The sequence below is a fragment of the Sus scrofa genome, chromosome 8 (genome assembly GCF_054392235.1).
Source record: "Sus scrofa isolate SSC_HxYL_T2T_F1_AM1 chromosome 8, Sscrofa_HxYL_maternal_Yorkshire_Landrace_v2.0, whole genome shotgun sequence".
NCBI classification, from domain to species: Eukaryota; Metazoa; Chordata; class Mammalia; order Artiodactyla; family Suidae; genus Sus; species Sus scrofa.
This window is the reverse complement of record NC_139390.1, coordinates 102,433,274-102,450,466: the sequence shown is the minus strand read 5'-3', so window position 1 is coordinate 102,450,466 and position 17,193 is coordinate 102,433,274. Positions and strand designations below refer to the sequence as shown.

The 17,193-nt window shown below is 34.0% G+C and overlaps 1 protein-coding gene across 13 annotated transcripts in view; it reads right to left on the bottom strand.

The window, feature by feature from the left end:
• Positions 1–17,193, bottom strand: part of SCLT1 (sodium channel and clathrin linker 1) — a 265,145-nt gene that overhangs the window by 228,800 nt on the left and 19,152 nt on the right. For all 13 annotated transcript variants that reach the window (XR_014813019.1, XR_014813018.1, XR_014813020.1 and 10 more), the window contains exon 2: positions 8,237–8,295. Coding sequence is in view for 5 of the 13 variants with exons in the window: in XM_084972937.1 (XP_084829063.1) it covers positions 8,237–8,295 (59 nt within the window). In the remaining 8 variants the exon portion in view is untranslated. The remainder of the gene's footprint in view (positions 1–8,236; positions 8,296–17,193) is intronic.

The following is a 17,193-nucleotide window of genomic DNA, read 5'->3' as shown; positions in this document are numbered from 1 at the left end:
TTTTAATTAAAAAAATTTACTTTTATGTATTTTGAAGCTATGAAATTGGTTATATATGGATTTAGAATTGTTGTAATTTATTGGTGATTTAACACCCTCACCATTTTAAGATACCCCTTTTTATCTCAGGTAATATTTGTTTTGTTTTTTTACTTCTTTATATATGTATTTTTTCTACTGCACAGCATGGTGACCCAGTTACACATAAATGTATACATTCTGTTTTCTCACACTATGTCACACTACATCATAAGTGCCTAGACAGACTTCCCAGTGCTATACAGCAGGATCCCATTGTTAATCCATCCCAAAGGCAACATTCTGCATCTATTTACCCCAAGCTTCCAGTGCCTCCCAGTCCCTCCCCTTCCCCCTTGGCAACCACAAGTCTATTCTCTAAGTCCATGACTTTCTATATGATTATCAGGCTAAAGCAAGTATATATAGGAAGGGGTTAACATACTTAAAAAACAGGGCAACCACAAATCAAAACTGGACATTACATTCAGGTAATATTTCTTACTTAATATCTACTTCCTCTGTTACTAGGGCTATGTCTGCTTTCTACTAGTTAGGTATTTTCAAGGTATAACTTTTCCTACCCTTTTCACTTAAGTCTGTTGCCGACATAGCTGGATTTGTGTGTGTGTGTGTGTGTGTGTGTGTGGGTGTGTGTGGGTGTGTATTTTAAATACTTAGAGTATTTAATTCATTCACATTAATATAATTTCTGTTCATAATATATTTGAATTAGAACAAGAGTTAGGAAGTTCTTCTTTAAAGGGCCAGACAGTAAACATTTTACACTTTGTGAATAACATGGTTTTTTCCACAGCTATTCAACTCAACTGACCTTGCAGCCCAAAAACAGCCATAGATAATATGTAAAAAAAATAAGAGCACAGCTGTGTTCCAATAAATTTCTATACACTAAAACAGATGTCAGGTTAGATTTGGTCAATGGGATACAGTTTGCTAAACCCCTGAATTAGAAGGTGGTTTGAGAAGGTCCCTTAGGAGGGAAAAAAAGGCTCAAAGCATCAATACCTTGCAGAGGATATGGAGTTTTGATTCACAGGAAAACAAAGTTTAAGTGTGAATTCTAACCTTAAAACCAACAATTTTATGACAATTTGTTTTCCAGTTGTAGTGATTAGAGTGCCATTTTGTAATCTTCTAGCACTTATTAAATTAAATCCTAATGGTCAACTTGACTACATTTCCAGTTATACTGATTCAACTACTATTACACACTAATTACACTGACAAAAATAACATGTATGACAATGTCACCCATTGGATGATTCACAATTAGCACTCTGAAACACCAGGAATCAGTATGAAAACTAGTACAACCACACTGGAGAGCCCTTCTGGTTTCTAGGAAACCTGAAGATGATAAAACTCCAGTTTTAGGTATACATTCTTAAAAAAAAAAAAAAAAAAAAAAAAAAACCCACCTCTCATATGGAGAGTGAGAGGCACAAAGGCATTTTCAAAAATGTGTTTAAGCATTTTTAGAAAAATGAAAAAAAAATGTATAAAACCTAAATGCTCTCCAGAAGAAGAATGGATAAATAAACTGTGACACAGTTATATGATGGAATGCAGTAGAGAGCACTTACAATGCATGGAATGGTGATATATGCATCAAATATTTTAAAATAATGTTGAGCAAAAAAGCAAATTTTGCCAACAGATACATACATCACCTGTATTTATTTTAAAAACCTTCAAATGATACAATAAAATGATTTGAGATATGAGCATATATAGTAAAAGAATTAGTGCATGCATAATATTGAAAAACACGAAATTCAGGGCACTGATTATCAGTGGGAAGAGAAAGTAGGAAATGGGCGATGAAACAGAGGTACAGAGATTCAATAGAGATTATGCAACACTTCACTTTCTAAATAACAAAAACCTTTAAGAAAAGTTACGATACAGCTGAGTGGTAGCTGTACAGATATTAGTTTTTATGACCTTCTATATTTTGAAGTATGTTTGAAATACATAAATTTTTAAATTTAAGGAATAATGATATATACATATATAAAGCATTTATATATACAAAGCATTCCTGACACACAGCTCTTAATAAATCATAGCTCATTATTTAAAATTTTTTTTTCTGAATATGGGGCAGAATCTATTGGCTAACAAAGGTATATAAGAATTCAACCAACATGGGAAGGATTAGCTCTCTAAATGTAAAACCTCAACAGACATGCACACATGGATCCAGAAGAACTACAAATGAATTAGACTAAAAGCAAGGTAACCTTTCAGAGAGAACTTTTGAGTTAAAGTATAAATGTACCCAGAAGTCTGTATAATTTCAGGGAGTGATTTATTCAATCCAAGACCACTGAAAAGTGTATTTTATTTTTTTAAATAATTAAGAGATAAGTGAAATTTTAACTTAAGATTGTTTGAAAATTAGTTAAAAAGCTTCTTGGAATAACTAAAAACAGCTGATCCTTGTACAACTAGGAGGTTAGAGGAACTAACCAACAGTGAAAAATCCACATACTGCTATTTCTGCTTCAAAAACAATGGAATTGATAAATGACTCGCCCAAGGTTAGGAAGCTGAAACAATCAGGATAGAATCAGGATTCAAACCTTAGATCTTTTGATTCCAAATACTGTGGTGTCTAACCTAATACAAACCTTTTCCCACATTTAGATAATTTAAATACTTATAAAATGAAAATATAGGCACTATATTTACTAAAAAAAAGTGTGCATCTAAGAGGACCCTCACAGTTCAAAGGTCAACTTAGTTTAAACTTTAAAAATAGTATTTCTTAAATTACTTACAAAATGTTATAAAATCAAAATTAACTACCAATACTATGACTGATACTGGAAATGAGTGACATTTTGCAAAAAAAAAATAATAATAATAATAATTCAAGCCCTCATTATCCCCTCACCCAATGGTTACAAGTTTCCTAATTGTTACTCTTATTACACGTTTCTCTCCACTTTATCTTATAGATAACATAATACTATAGGCATGGTGCTATCAGAGTGTAACACAATGCCTTACAATAGATGGACAATAATAGATTAGTGATAGATAAATAAATGATTTCAGGTTATTTAGAAAATTATTCTTATAATATTTAGTAATTTTATAGTGCTTATTAAATTCAAACTATTCAACTTAACCATTCAAAGTCCTCTACAATGTGGAAATAACCTATACTTCCTAGCCTTATTTTCAATTACTTCTCTCACATATGCCAAACACTTACAGAAACTTAAGTAAGTTTTAGTCCCTAAACACAAATCTCATTTTCCCACCACTTTGGGTTTCTCATCATGCCATCTACAATGCTCTCCACCACCCCCTCTTTTGGCTCCCAATGAAGTTCTTTTGAAATCCTTCCTATATTTCTGTGCTCATAACATATGCTACATCCTTCAGGAAACTTTCCCAGATGTCCAACTACATATGATGTCCTTCCAACTTTTCAACTATGTATGATGTCCTTCTGTCCCTTAATATCCACAAATGTTTTTAAAGTTCTTGAGATTCAAGTAATATGCCCTTTACCTAATTGTTGCTTAATAGTTCTCATCTCCTATTTTCTAGGTTCCTATTAAATCTTAACTTTATTTTGCATACCTTTGTATCACTAAAGCCCATGGCATAGTGCCTTACATAAAGATGTGCTCAATATATACTGGCTAAACTGAATTCTGTGAAGACACTACTCCAAAACTATTTTCTAATAGTTGCCAAGAAAATACGAATGTAAGAACAATTGACCCAATAATCTAAATAATTATAAAAGTTTTAGGATTCCAAAAATACAATAAATCAAAACCTAAGAAAATATTTGAAAATAAAAATACAGATTCAGCAATCCTTTCCCACTTGCTAGCAAGAATTTTGGAATAAGATACTGCATTACTTAGTTACTGGTGAACTAGTAGAAAAAAGCCAGCTTGGGAGAATAAGATTGAAACTGACTACACATGCATTTATGAGCCTTTTTACTTCTCTAAGAGAAAAATTTAAACAAACTAAAGAAACATTTATATAGAATTTTACAAATGTAGAATAATGGATACTGTATAATTAATTTCTATCTATTGTGATACCAAGATGACTTCCTGAAATGACAGTGATGGTACAGAATGTCAACAATATAGGAGTCAGATAAACATATTTGCTGGACACATTTATTCCTCTCATTAAGAAACTGCTCTTAAGTATTATAATTATAATTCTGAATGTGTAATTTTTTTCCCCGACTTTAATTAGTATCACTGGCTATCAAATAAGTAAGTGGCATCCTTTCCTCTATTCCTTGGAAGAAAATAAAGTATAAGTTGACTAGCATTTTTGTGAAGGTGTTCTTGTACAGAGGGTGGCAGCAAACCCTTATGCCTTTCATTCCTATCTTGAGGAGACTCATTTTCATCATTTATCAATAAAGATGAATGCAAAACCTAAGAAACTGATAAACTCTTACACTCAGACTCTTTAAAGCACAAAATTATTGATTTTCTATCTTCATCTTGGGATAATGCAAAATCAACTCTTCAAGGTTTTACTTGAGTTATTCATCACATGGAGAGCTTTGAATTGCACTGTCCAACACAATAGCCATAAACCGCATTAGTCTATTCAAATCTAAATTTCTCTTTTTTTTTAAGTGAAAATTAAAGAACCTGTCAGTTGTGCTAGCCTAACTTCAAGTGTATTGAACCGTACACAATTATTCAACATTTCCATGATCACAACAAGTTCTATTGATAGTACTGGTCTGGAAAAAAACTAATAATTTGACTTAAATAGGAAAAGTAGTTTGTTATATTTTTAAACTCATGATCTACAGGAGTAGCCCTACCATTCCTTCAATGTAAATTTCAAATAATTATTATTTGGTGTCAGTTGCGACCAACTCTTACACATTATACAAGACCTGCCAAATTTTTTCCTGCCTCATTTTTGTCCATTCTTTGGTTTGTTCTTCACTTTCAGTGCCAACTTGAATATTACTGCCTTACAGATGTCTTCTCAACCTTTCTTCTAAAAACAGGGCTCAGCCACCATCACTTTACATAAACATGAATCTCAATCTCTTTCTCAGCACCCTCTTTATTTTGTTAATAAAATATCAGTTTTCATTCATTCATTCATTCATTCACATATCTTCCACTGATGGATGATCCTTTATCTATTTTATTCATAGTTCTGTCCCCAGAGCTTACCTAGAACAGGCTGGGCAATCAAAATTTGTTGAATTAATACACATGCCTGCGAAATCAGTGAATAAACTGGCACTATGACTGTCCTTCCGCTCCACAACCAACTCATACCTCCTGGTGCTATGCTTTTATATTTACTTCTTCCTTCTTCTTCTTTCCAATTTATGTTTTCTTTCCTGGCAGACTCTCTCTCAATATTTTTTAACTTTAATTTTGACTTGAAGGGGTAACAAGTAGAAAGAGAGGTCCCAAGATAGAAGAGGAAGATACTTTTTAAAGGGCCCTCAGAAAAAAATTAGCTTATTTTTAATATCCCACCCTGTTTCTCCAGCAAGAATGAAGAGTACAAAAGCACTAATCTTACCACTCAGTACACATATATACTAGAGTGGCATAGATTACAGAGGATTCGATTAGCTTGCATGTGAGAAAAGGCAAGGATTTAAAGGGTGAAAAAAGGAAGGAAAGAAATGGGAAAAGATATTTCCCACTCACCTTCTTGAATGAGATATTTTTACTGAGAGTATCTGTCATCTAGTACCCACTACTACATTTTCAGAGAGCAATATGACTTGAAATACTTTTTATTTATGTAGAAAACACAAAGTAATCAAACAAAGACAATTAAATTTTGTAACAACTTGAAGGGACCATTCAAGAAACTAGTTGTTATTTAAAATATCTTTACATTACACACAATTATAAGAATGTAAATGATTTTTTAAAAGATGAATAAATTACAGAAATACTATGAAAAAAATATATTAAATACACAAGCTATTCAACACACTGGAAGACTCCAAGCTTTCAGTTTAAATCCACGGAATTTATGTACCATTAGCTATTATAAGGGTATCATGTATTTCCCCCAAAAATAATAATACTAAACAAAAAAATTTAAGGCAATTCATGAAACTTCCTTTGATACAAAAGAAGCCTAAATGATTATTATGGATTAACAGCACTAAAAAATTTTAACTACCACTTAATTCTTTTTTGTCAGAAATGTTTTTATTTGAAATGAGCCACAAAATAAGTAAATATGAACTCTGATATCTGGAAAGTAGGGTTTATGGTCTTAAGAGAGGTAATATTTAGCTATCACTTATAATACAGTTTCTGTAGAAAACTGAAGGTCTGACATAATATAAGACATAAATACTAAACTCTTGCAGCTTTTCTTTTTTTTCAAAATTAGAAAAGGGTTTCATAAAATATGCCCATTTAACACAAGTCCTGGGAATTTCGTGGTACCTAGTGTGAGAAAGAAGGAATAGTTCATTGAGATTTTATCTTGAAAAAATAGAACTAAAAAGCATTAACTATTTGTATTTTCCAAGCTCATCATGACTTTTTACATCTCTACTTCCACTCGATTTGTCACAGAGACTCAAATGATTCGGAAGATAAGCAGGTAGGATGAAGAAGAGGAATGATAGAGGTGTTTCATCGATTCGACAAATATTCATTGAGTATCTAACTAGAATTGCTCTAGGAACTTGGGAAACACAGCTGAACAAAAAGGGAAAACAAATTCACAAAGAATTTCTGTTGCTAGCAGCAACAACTAAAGTTACAAGAGATCTCCACCAGTGCTCCTGGGTGCCATTTACTCTCTGATTACAAATGGTTTAACTCCTACTCTTATGTCTTCTTTTACTACAAAACAAACAGAAAACAAAAACACAAAAAAGAATTTCCTCCTGAGCATTTTCATCAGAAATAAAAATGTTTGCAAGGTGAAAAACCCCAATGATGGACTAAATATGGCCAGGTATATGAACCTTTCCACCAGAAAGCAGATTAAACTTCCTTTTAGGCTCTTGTAATCACCTCCCCTTTCACTAGCTCAAACTATGCAGTAAAAGGTAAGACCCATGGGGATTGACGTCCTGAGACAGCAAGATGTTCTAAGGAGATGGTAAACTGCAGAGGAATCTTAGGTAGTAACAATATACTAACAAGATTTGATTGCATGATTACAGAAAAGTACAAGTAAGAGAAAAATGTACACGTCAAAGAATTAAAGGAACTATAATTACACTATTAAGCAAGAGAAAACTTGTCCCTACTTGGGATGTTACCATCATGCTTTAATTAATTATAACCACAATACATAATGCAGGTGCATCTAAAGGCAGTCTAGAATCATTATCTTATCTGTTAATAACATTCTTTTATAATTAAGTCACAGATTCTAGTAGATACAATGCAATACCATAACCTGAGGTCTTCTCAGGCTTTAAAAGCAATCTTTTGTTTGAATCCTCCCTTCAGGTATATTATATATGATATCAAGCAAAAACAAAAGAATCTAAGAATCTAAGCAAAATTTAAAGCCTGTTGGATTGTGAGAGTCTATATCACCTAGTATCTTAAAAACAACTTCCTATTACTACCTTAAAAGCAACTTCAATATTAATTACAAGATTCATTTATGTAAAAAGCAAAACACTTCTTTATAGATTCAGTAGTGAGCTACCACTAATTTAGGACCTATTTTTTTCTTTTAATATCCTGTAACTCAAGAGTCCACCAGTAAGTATACCCTATTGGTCACAAAAAAATTTTAAACACAGTATTTAAATTAAAACTACACCTCCTCAATATTAAAACAATGTCATGTATTATTTACTGTTTTGAGTTAGTTTATGCTTCTGCTATAATTAATGAGAATTCAAAAAGTTAAAGTTTACAAGTAGATGTTCTTGGAAAAAAATTTTAGGATGTTGGAAAAGTCCAACTTTCATTTTAACACCATACATAACATATAAGTCCAACTTTGGGGGGAAAAAAGCAATTCCTATGGTCAAAGAATTTATAGTCACTAAACAAGAACAAGTCCCTTCTTTTCAAGAAACAAAGTCGTAAGCAAAATTTCAAAGTACTCTAGGCAACTTCACATGGAATAATCTTAAACAGAATTTATTTTGCATTCATATTCATGTAGATAAACTTATAACCATTTGAATTTAGTTTGTTAGACCTCAATTTAATTTACATACCTGTATAGATGAACATTTGGAATCATTTTCCATTTGATTTTGCCCAAGAACTTCATGATCTGAAACAGAAAAATCAATTTGTAGTTCATTAGGTAACATTCAATTTTTTGAAAAGTAGAAATAAAACAGGTATTATTTGATATATCTAATGCAAAACTACTAGTCTCTGTTGCTGTTCAAAATAAAATGAATCATCAAATTCAACATATCATTTTAGAATTTAAGACTAGGCTACTCTATACAGTTAAGCCAGAGAGCCACTACCAATGGGCAAAAGAACAACTACAAAGAACTAATTTTTCTGACCCTATAAACTTTAATTCTCAGTCTCTCCTGACTTGCTCTTCAGTTACTAGAAGTCAAAAAAATATTCTCTACATACATTTTTTATTTCTGCAACTAGAAGTGAAAAGAGTTGGAAAGATAAGGCTGTAATCATAATTTTTTGGAAGTTAAGATATGCTGAAATTCCCTTTCAGGACAAACCTTCAAGCCGAGGAGAAACTGTAGGACAAAACACTCAAATTAAGCAGGAAAGGACAAGAGAAAATGAACAAGAAGGTCCAAAAAAAATAGCCCTAAGTACAAGAGGATATTTTTATTTGAATCAAGAAGCATATAAAAGAACATAGCACTCAGCAAATACACAAAACTCATTCTTTCAAGTCACATGGAACATTTAAAACTAGTGGTTTGCTGTTAAAAGAATTAAGTCTCTTTTGCGTTTCTGAATATTCAAGTGGGATTCCGAGGGATGCAAGGATTTTTCAATATCCACAAACCAATCAATGTGATACACTATATTAGCAAATTGAAGGATTGAAAAATATACAGTCACCTCAACAAATGTAGAAAAAGCTTTTAATGAAATTTCACATCTATTTTATGATAAAGACCTTCCAGAAAGTGGGCACAAAGGGGCCATACCTCAATATAATGTAGATCGTATGTGAGAAACCCACAGCTAACATCATACTCAACAGTGAAAAGTTGAAAGCATTTCCTCTAAGATCAGAAACAAGACAAAGATGGCCCACTCTTGGCACTTTCATTCAACATAGTTTTGGAAGTCCTGGCACAGCAATCAGATAAGAAAAAGAAATAAAAGGTATTCAAATTGCAAAGGAAGAAGTAAAACCATCGTCATTTGCCCATGACATGAAACTAAATATAGTACATACAGAAAATCCTAAAGAAACCACCAGAAAACTACTAGAGCTCATCAATGAATTTGGTAAAGTTGCAGGATAAAAATTAATATACATTAATACTATTGCATTTCTATACACTAACAACAAACCAAAAGAAAAATAAATTAAGGAAACAATCCAAATTGTCAGCATTAAAAAGAATAAAATACACAGGAATAAAGCTACTAAGGAGGCAAAAGACCTGTACTCTAAAAACTATTATTGAGACACTGATGAAAAAAGGTAAAGATGTACAGAGAGATGGAAAAGTATACTATGTTCTTGCATTGGAAGAATCAATATTGTTCAAATGACCATACTATTCAAGGCAATCTCTATCACAATACCAATGGCATTTTCCGCAGAACTAGAACAAATAAATTTAAAATTTGTACAGAAACATAAAAGAACCCAAATAGCCAAAACAATCTTGAGAAAAAAGAACGGAAGTGGTGGACTCATGCTCCCCAAATTCAGGTTACAAAGCTACATAAATCAAAATAGTACAGGACTGGCATAAAAACATACACACTGATCAATGGTACAGGATAGAGAGCCCAGAAATAAACCCACACAATAAGAATCAATGAATCAGTGATGAAGGAGGCAAGAATACAATGGAGAAATAGAACCTTCAATAAGTGGTCTTGGGAAAACTGGACAGGTACATGTAAAAGAATGAAATTAGAACATCTCTAACACCATATACAAAAATAAACTAAAAAGGGATTTAAGACCTAAATGTAAAACTGGATACTATGAAACTCCTAAAAGAAGACAAAGGCAGAAAACTCTTTGATATAAACAGTGGCAATATTTTTTTGGATCCATCTCCCAAGGCAAAAGAAATAAAACTAAAAATAAACAAATGGGACCTAATTAAACTTAAAAGGTTTTGCATAGCAAAAGAAACCATTGACTGAAAAAACCCTACTGAATGGGAAAAAACATTTGCAAATGATATGACTGATAAGGGGTTAATATCCAACATATATAAACAGCTCAATACCAAAACCAAAAACCAGAAACCCAAAAACTTGATTAAAAAGTGGACAGAAGTACTGAATAGACATTTTTCCAAAGAGGAAATGCAGATGGTCAACAGACACATGAAAAGATGTGCAACATCACTGATCATCAGGGAAATGCAAATCTAAACCACCCTGAGATATCGCTTTATAACTATCAGAATGGCTACCATCAAAAAGAACACCAATAACAAATGTTGGCAAGAATGTGAAGAAAAGGAAACTCTTGTATACCGTTAGTGGAAATGTAAACTGGCACAGCCATTGCGGAACAATATGAAGCTTTATCAAAAAACTTAAAACAGAACTACCCTATTACCCAGCAATTCCACTTCTGAGTATATATCTGAAAACAAAATGAAACATTAACTCAAAAAGATACATGTACTCCAATGTACACAGCAGAGTAATTTACACTTGCCAAGATAAAGAAACAACCTAAGTGTCTATAAACAGATGAATGGCTAAAAAAGATGTGGTGTGTATATGTACACACCATATATACATATTTATACACACACACATATATATTCTTTAGTCGTGTGTGTGTGCACATCTATGTGTGTATATGTGTGTAGGTATATATGCATACATATATATATACATATATATACACACATATATAGATATACACACATGGTTGTGTACAGTGACAAACATCCACTGTGTAAAGTACATATACACACATGCATACAAATGAAACACTACTCAGTCATAAAAAAGATTTTGCCATTTTTAGCAACATGGATGGACTTGGAAGGCATTATGCTAAGTGAAATATGTCAGGCAGAGAAAGACAAATACTGTCAAACACTATACAAGTATTTTTCAGCTATCACTTATATGTGGAATCTGAAAAATACAACAAACTAGTGAATACAACAAAAAAGAAGCAGAATCACAGATTCAGAGAACACATTAGTGGTTACCAGTGAGAAGGGGGAAGGGGCAATATAGGAGTAGGGGAATAAGAGGTACAAAGTATTAAGTGTAAAATAAGCTACAGGGATATACTGTACAACACAGGGAACATAATCAATATTGTATAATAACTATAAATGGAATATAACCTTTAGTGTTGTGAATCATTATACTATACACCTGTAACTTATATAAGTTCACTCTTACTTACTATGCTTTTCCTGGTAACTTCTCATAACTGCTCACCCTCTCTCCTACAACATCTTTTTTCTTTCGCTGAAGATGTTATTTAAGATTGCAACTTGGGCTATTTGGGGGAGTTTTATTCAGTTTTCCTGGGTGTCTCTAACAAACACAGAAAGTATGCATGATATTAAACTTGTTTGTTTTTCTCCTGTGAGTCTGCATTTTTTTATATAGGGTCTTAGGTAACAACCTAGGAAGATACAGGAAAATTGTTTTCCCTCCCTGCAAAGCCAAAGAAAACATCTTACCTGATAATAGCACAATTAGGCTAGAATCAAGAACCAAAAAAAAAGAAGAAGAAAAGAAAATATCTATATACACTTTGAAGTTAAGAAATTACTTTTCAGAGTTCCAATTGTAGCTCAGCAGAAACAAATCTGACTAGCATCCATGAGGACACAAGTTCAATCCCAGCCTTGTTCAGTGGGTTAAGGATCCAGTGTTGCTGTGAGCTGTGGTGTAGGTTGCAGATGCAGCTTAGATTTGGCATGGCTATGGCTAGCATCTGCAGTTCCAATTTGACCCCTAGCCTGGGAACCTCCATATGCCACAGGTGTGGCCCTAAAAAGACAAAAAAAAAAAAAAGGGAGAAGAAATTACTTTTCAGTAACCTATTGCTTAAAAAGGCAAAAGCTTCTGCACAGCAAAAAAAAAAAACCATCAATAAAATCAAATGTCAACCTACTGATTGGGAGAAAACTGTAAATTATATTCTGATAAGGGTATAATATCCAAAATATAAAAGAATTCACACAACTCTGTACCCAAAAAAACTAAACAATTTGATTAAAAATGTGCAGAAAACCTGAATAGACATTTTTCCAAAGAAGACATATAGATGGCCAGTAGATACATGAAAAGATAATCAACATCATTAATCATGACAATGCAAATCAAAACCACAGTAAGATATCACCTCATTCCCATTAGAATGGCTATTAGCCAAAAGACAAGAAAAAAAATTTTTGGCAAGGATGTGGAGATGTGTACTATACGCAAGAAGTGTAAATTGGTGCAATTTACACTTTCATGAAAAAAACAGCACATAGGTTTTGGTTCCTCAAAAAATTAAAAGTAGAGCGACCACATGATCTAGCAATTCCATTTCTGGGTATTTATCCAAAGAAAATGAAAACACTAATTTGAAAAGACAATATGTATCCCCACGCCCATGTTCACTGAGGCATTATTTACAAAAACCAAGATACGGAAACATCCTAAGTGTCCATTGCTGAGTGAATGAATAAAGAAATTGTGGTAGATACATAATGGAATACTGTGGTAGATATATAACGGAATTTTTTTTTCATAAAAAAGAATGAAATCTTGCCATTTGTGACAATACTGATGGATCTTGAGGGTGTTATGCTAAGTGAAGTAATAGAAAAAGACAAATAGCATATGAAAAGAAAGAAATCAAGGTCATATATAAGGAACTGGTGATTGCAAGAAACAATGGAGATAACATGGATGGACCTAGGAATTACCAAGCTAAGTGAAGTCAGTCAGACAGTGAGATACCAACATCAAAAGCTATCACTTACATGGGGAATCTAAAAAAAAGACACAATGAACTTCTTTGCAGAACAGATACTGTCTCACAGACTTTGAAAAACTTATGGTTTCCAAATGAGACAGGTGGGGGGAGTGGGGGATGCACTGGGGGTTTGGGTTTGAAATGCTATAAAATTGGGTTGTGATGATTGTTGTACAGCTATAAATGTAACTGAGTAATAAAAAATGCCATAAAATTTAAAAAAGAAAGAAAGAATGGCAGGGAGATATGGATGACCTTTTTTTAAAATAAATTGAATAAATTTTTTAAAAAGAGAAAAGACACAAAACATTCTCAAAAGCAATGAAAAAGTAAGCAATTTTTCTATATTCCTTGTTTAAAATTAAAAGGCACAATATTAAGATAACAATTCTACTTAAACTTATTTAAAGATCCAGTATAATTCCAATAAAAATCTCAGTAAGCATTTTGTAGATATGGACAAACTTGTTTTAAATACTGTGCTGATGAAGAAGTTGATGAACTCACACTTCCCAATTTCAGGGTTTACTAGAAAGCTAAAATAATCAAGAGAAAATGGTATTTTAAACAGACTGACACACAGATAAATGGAATGGAATAGAGGGTCCACTAGTAGACATATGCAGATACAGGCTACTTGACCTTGGTCAAAGGAATAAGGGCACATCAATACAGAAAAAATAGACATTTAGTCTTTAGTCATCATCAACAAATGATGAGGGTACAAATGGACAACCATAAGAAAATAAAGACACCAACTTTGCACCTTAGACATAAATTCATTCAAAATCATTCACTGCCTTAATATAATATAAAACTACAAAAATCATAGTGGAAAACTTAGGGAGTTATAATTTGGTAATTACTTTTCATACACAATACCAAAGAACAATCCATGAAGGAAAAAATTTGATGACATAGATTTTATTAAATTTAAAATGTCAGTTGCATGAAAGATAATATATAAAGAGTGCAGAACTTTGGCAGACAGGATTAAGATGGCAGAACAGAAGGACTGGAGGTCAACTTCTCTCATTAAAAACAAAAAATTAAAACCAAATGCTGAGCACCCTTCAACCAAATGGACTGGAAACTTAAAAAAAGAAATCCTACTCCAGAAGACAAAGAGGAGGCCACATCAAGAGGTAGGAGGGGCCATTATGTGACATAAGCAACTCCATACCTCCCGAGTGGGAGGCCCATAGACAGGAAAGTAACTGTATCACAGAGACTCACCAAGAGGAATTAGGGTTCTGAGCCCATCACATTCCAATGCCTGCGGGCCTGGCACTGGGAGAAAGAGCCCCCGGAGCATCTGGCATTGAAGGCCAGTGAGGGTTGTGTGAAGGGCTCCACAGGACTGGGGGAATGGGAGACCCCATTCTTGAAGGGCACACAAGGCTTTCATGTGCACTCGCACCAGGACAAAGCAAAGCCTCCACAGGAATTTGGGACTGACATGACTGCAGCTCTTGGAGGATTGCCTGGGAAAACAGGGGGTGACTGTGGCTTGTTGTGGGGGAAGGACATTGGAAGCAAAGCTCTTGGGAATATTCATCAGTGTGTGTTTCCCTGGAGGTGGCCATTTTGGGAAAAATTTGGCCCCACCCATCAGCACTGAGAAGCCCCAGGCCAAACAATAATTCAGGTGGGATCACAGCCCCATCAGTGAAGACGCTGCCTAAAGGCACCCCACCACCAGGCACACAGCTGCCTCTAATCTCACCCAGAGACAAAGCCTCACCCACCAGAGGGATAGGAATCAGACCCACCTACCCCGGGGCAGGCACCAGTCCCTCCCATTGGGAAGCCTACAGCTAGCCCCCATACTAACTTCAGCCACAAGAGGGGCAGACATCAGAAGTAAGAGAGGCTGCAACTCTATCATTTGCAAAAAGGACACCATGCCAAAAACCTAAAAAAATGAAAAGACAGAAACCTATAACTCAGACAAGGGAGAAAGAAACAAAACAAAACAAAACAGAAAAACAGCTAAGTGATCTGGAGATTATCAGCCTCCAGGAAAAAGACTTTAGACTGATGATGCTGAAGATGATGCAAGACACTGGAAATAAACTGGAGGCAAAGACTGATAATTTATAAGAAACACGGAGCAAAGAAATACAAGAATAAAACTTAAGCAAGCAGAGATGTAAAATACAATAACTGAAATAAAAAATTCATTAGAAGCAACCAAGAGCAGAATACAGGAGGCAGAAGAGTGAATAAGCAAGGGGGAGGACAGACTAGTGGAAATCACGGATACAGAATAGAAAAGAGAAAAAAGATTGAAAAGAAATGAAGACAGTCTCAGAGAACTCTGGGACAATGTTAAATACACCAACAACTGCTTATTACAGGGGTGCCAGAAGCAGAAGAGAAGAGAGAAAGGGACAGAAAAAATATTTGAAAAGATAATAGCTGAAAACTTCCCTAACATGGGAAAGGAAGCACTCACTCAAATCCAGGAAGCATGAGTACTATATAAAATAAACCCAAGGAGGAACATCCTGAGACACATATTAATCAAACTGACCAAAATTAAAGACAAAGAGAAAATACTGAAAGAAGCTAGTGAAAAGAAGCAAATAACATACAAGGGAATTCCAATAAGGTTATTAGCAGATTTTTCAGCAGAAACTCTGTAGGCCAGAAGGGAGTGGCACGAAATACTTAGCATGATGAAAGAAGAAACCTCCGAAGATTACATTACCCAGCAAGGCTTTCATTCTGATTTGAAGGAGAAATCAAAAGCTTTACAAATAAGCAAAAGCTAACAGACTTCAGCAATGTTAAACCAGCTTTACAACAAATACTAAAGGAGCTTCTCTAGAGTAAAAGGAAAAGGCCACAAATAGAAACAAAAATGACACAAATGACAAGGCTCACAGGTAAAGGCATATATACAGTAAAGGCAGGAAATCATCCAGCCACAAGTATGCTACCAAAATCAGAAATTGTGGAAGAATAGGGTACAAATGCAGGACATTGGAGATGCACTTGCAATTATGAGACCAGCAACTTAAAACAATCTCATATTTACATAGACTCCTATATCAAACATTCAGGGCAATTGCAAACCAAAACTCTACAATTGATATACAAACAAATAAGAAAAATCAACTCAACTACAACACAAAAGATAGTCATCAAACCACAAGAGGAGAGAACAAGAGAAGAAGGGAAGAAAAAAGAGCAACAAAAACAAATCCAAAACAGTTAATAATATGGCAATAAGAATGTACATATCAACAATTACCTTAGGAGTTCCCATCATGGCTCAGTGGTTAACGAATCCTAATAGGAACCATGGGGTCGTGGGTTCGATCCCTGGCCTTGTTCAGTGGGTTAAGGATCTGGCATTGCCGTGAGCTGTGTGTAGGTTGCAGACGTGGCTCGGATCCTGCGTTGCTGTGGCTCTGGCATAGGCCAGTGGCTACAGCTCCAATTAGACAACTAGCCTGGGACCTCATATGCCATGGGTGTGGCCCTAGAAAAGGCAAAGAGACAAAATAATAATAATAATAACAACAATAATAATAATTACCTTAAATGTTAATGGACTAAATGCCCAACCAAAAGATATAGACTGGCTGAAAGGATACAAAAACAAGATCCATACATATACTGTCTTCAAGAGATCCATTTCACTTCTAGGGACACATGCAAATTCAAATAGAGGATGGAAGAAAACATTCCATGCAAACGGAAATCTAAAGAAAGCTGGAGTAGCACTACTCATATCAGACAAAATAGACCTTAAAATGAAGAACATTTTAAGAGACAAGGAAGGACATTACATAATGATCAAAGAATCCAAGAAGAAGATATAACAATTTTAAATATTTATGCACCCAACACAGGATCACCACAATATATAAGTCTACTGCTAACAACCTTAAAAGGACAAACTGACAATAACACAATAATAGCAGGGGACTTTAACAGCCCATTTAGAACAATGAACAGATCCATCCAGACAGATAATCAATAAGGAAACATAGGCCCTGAATGAAACATTAGACCAGATGTACT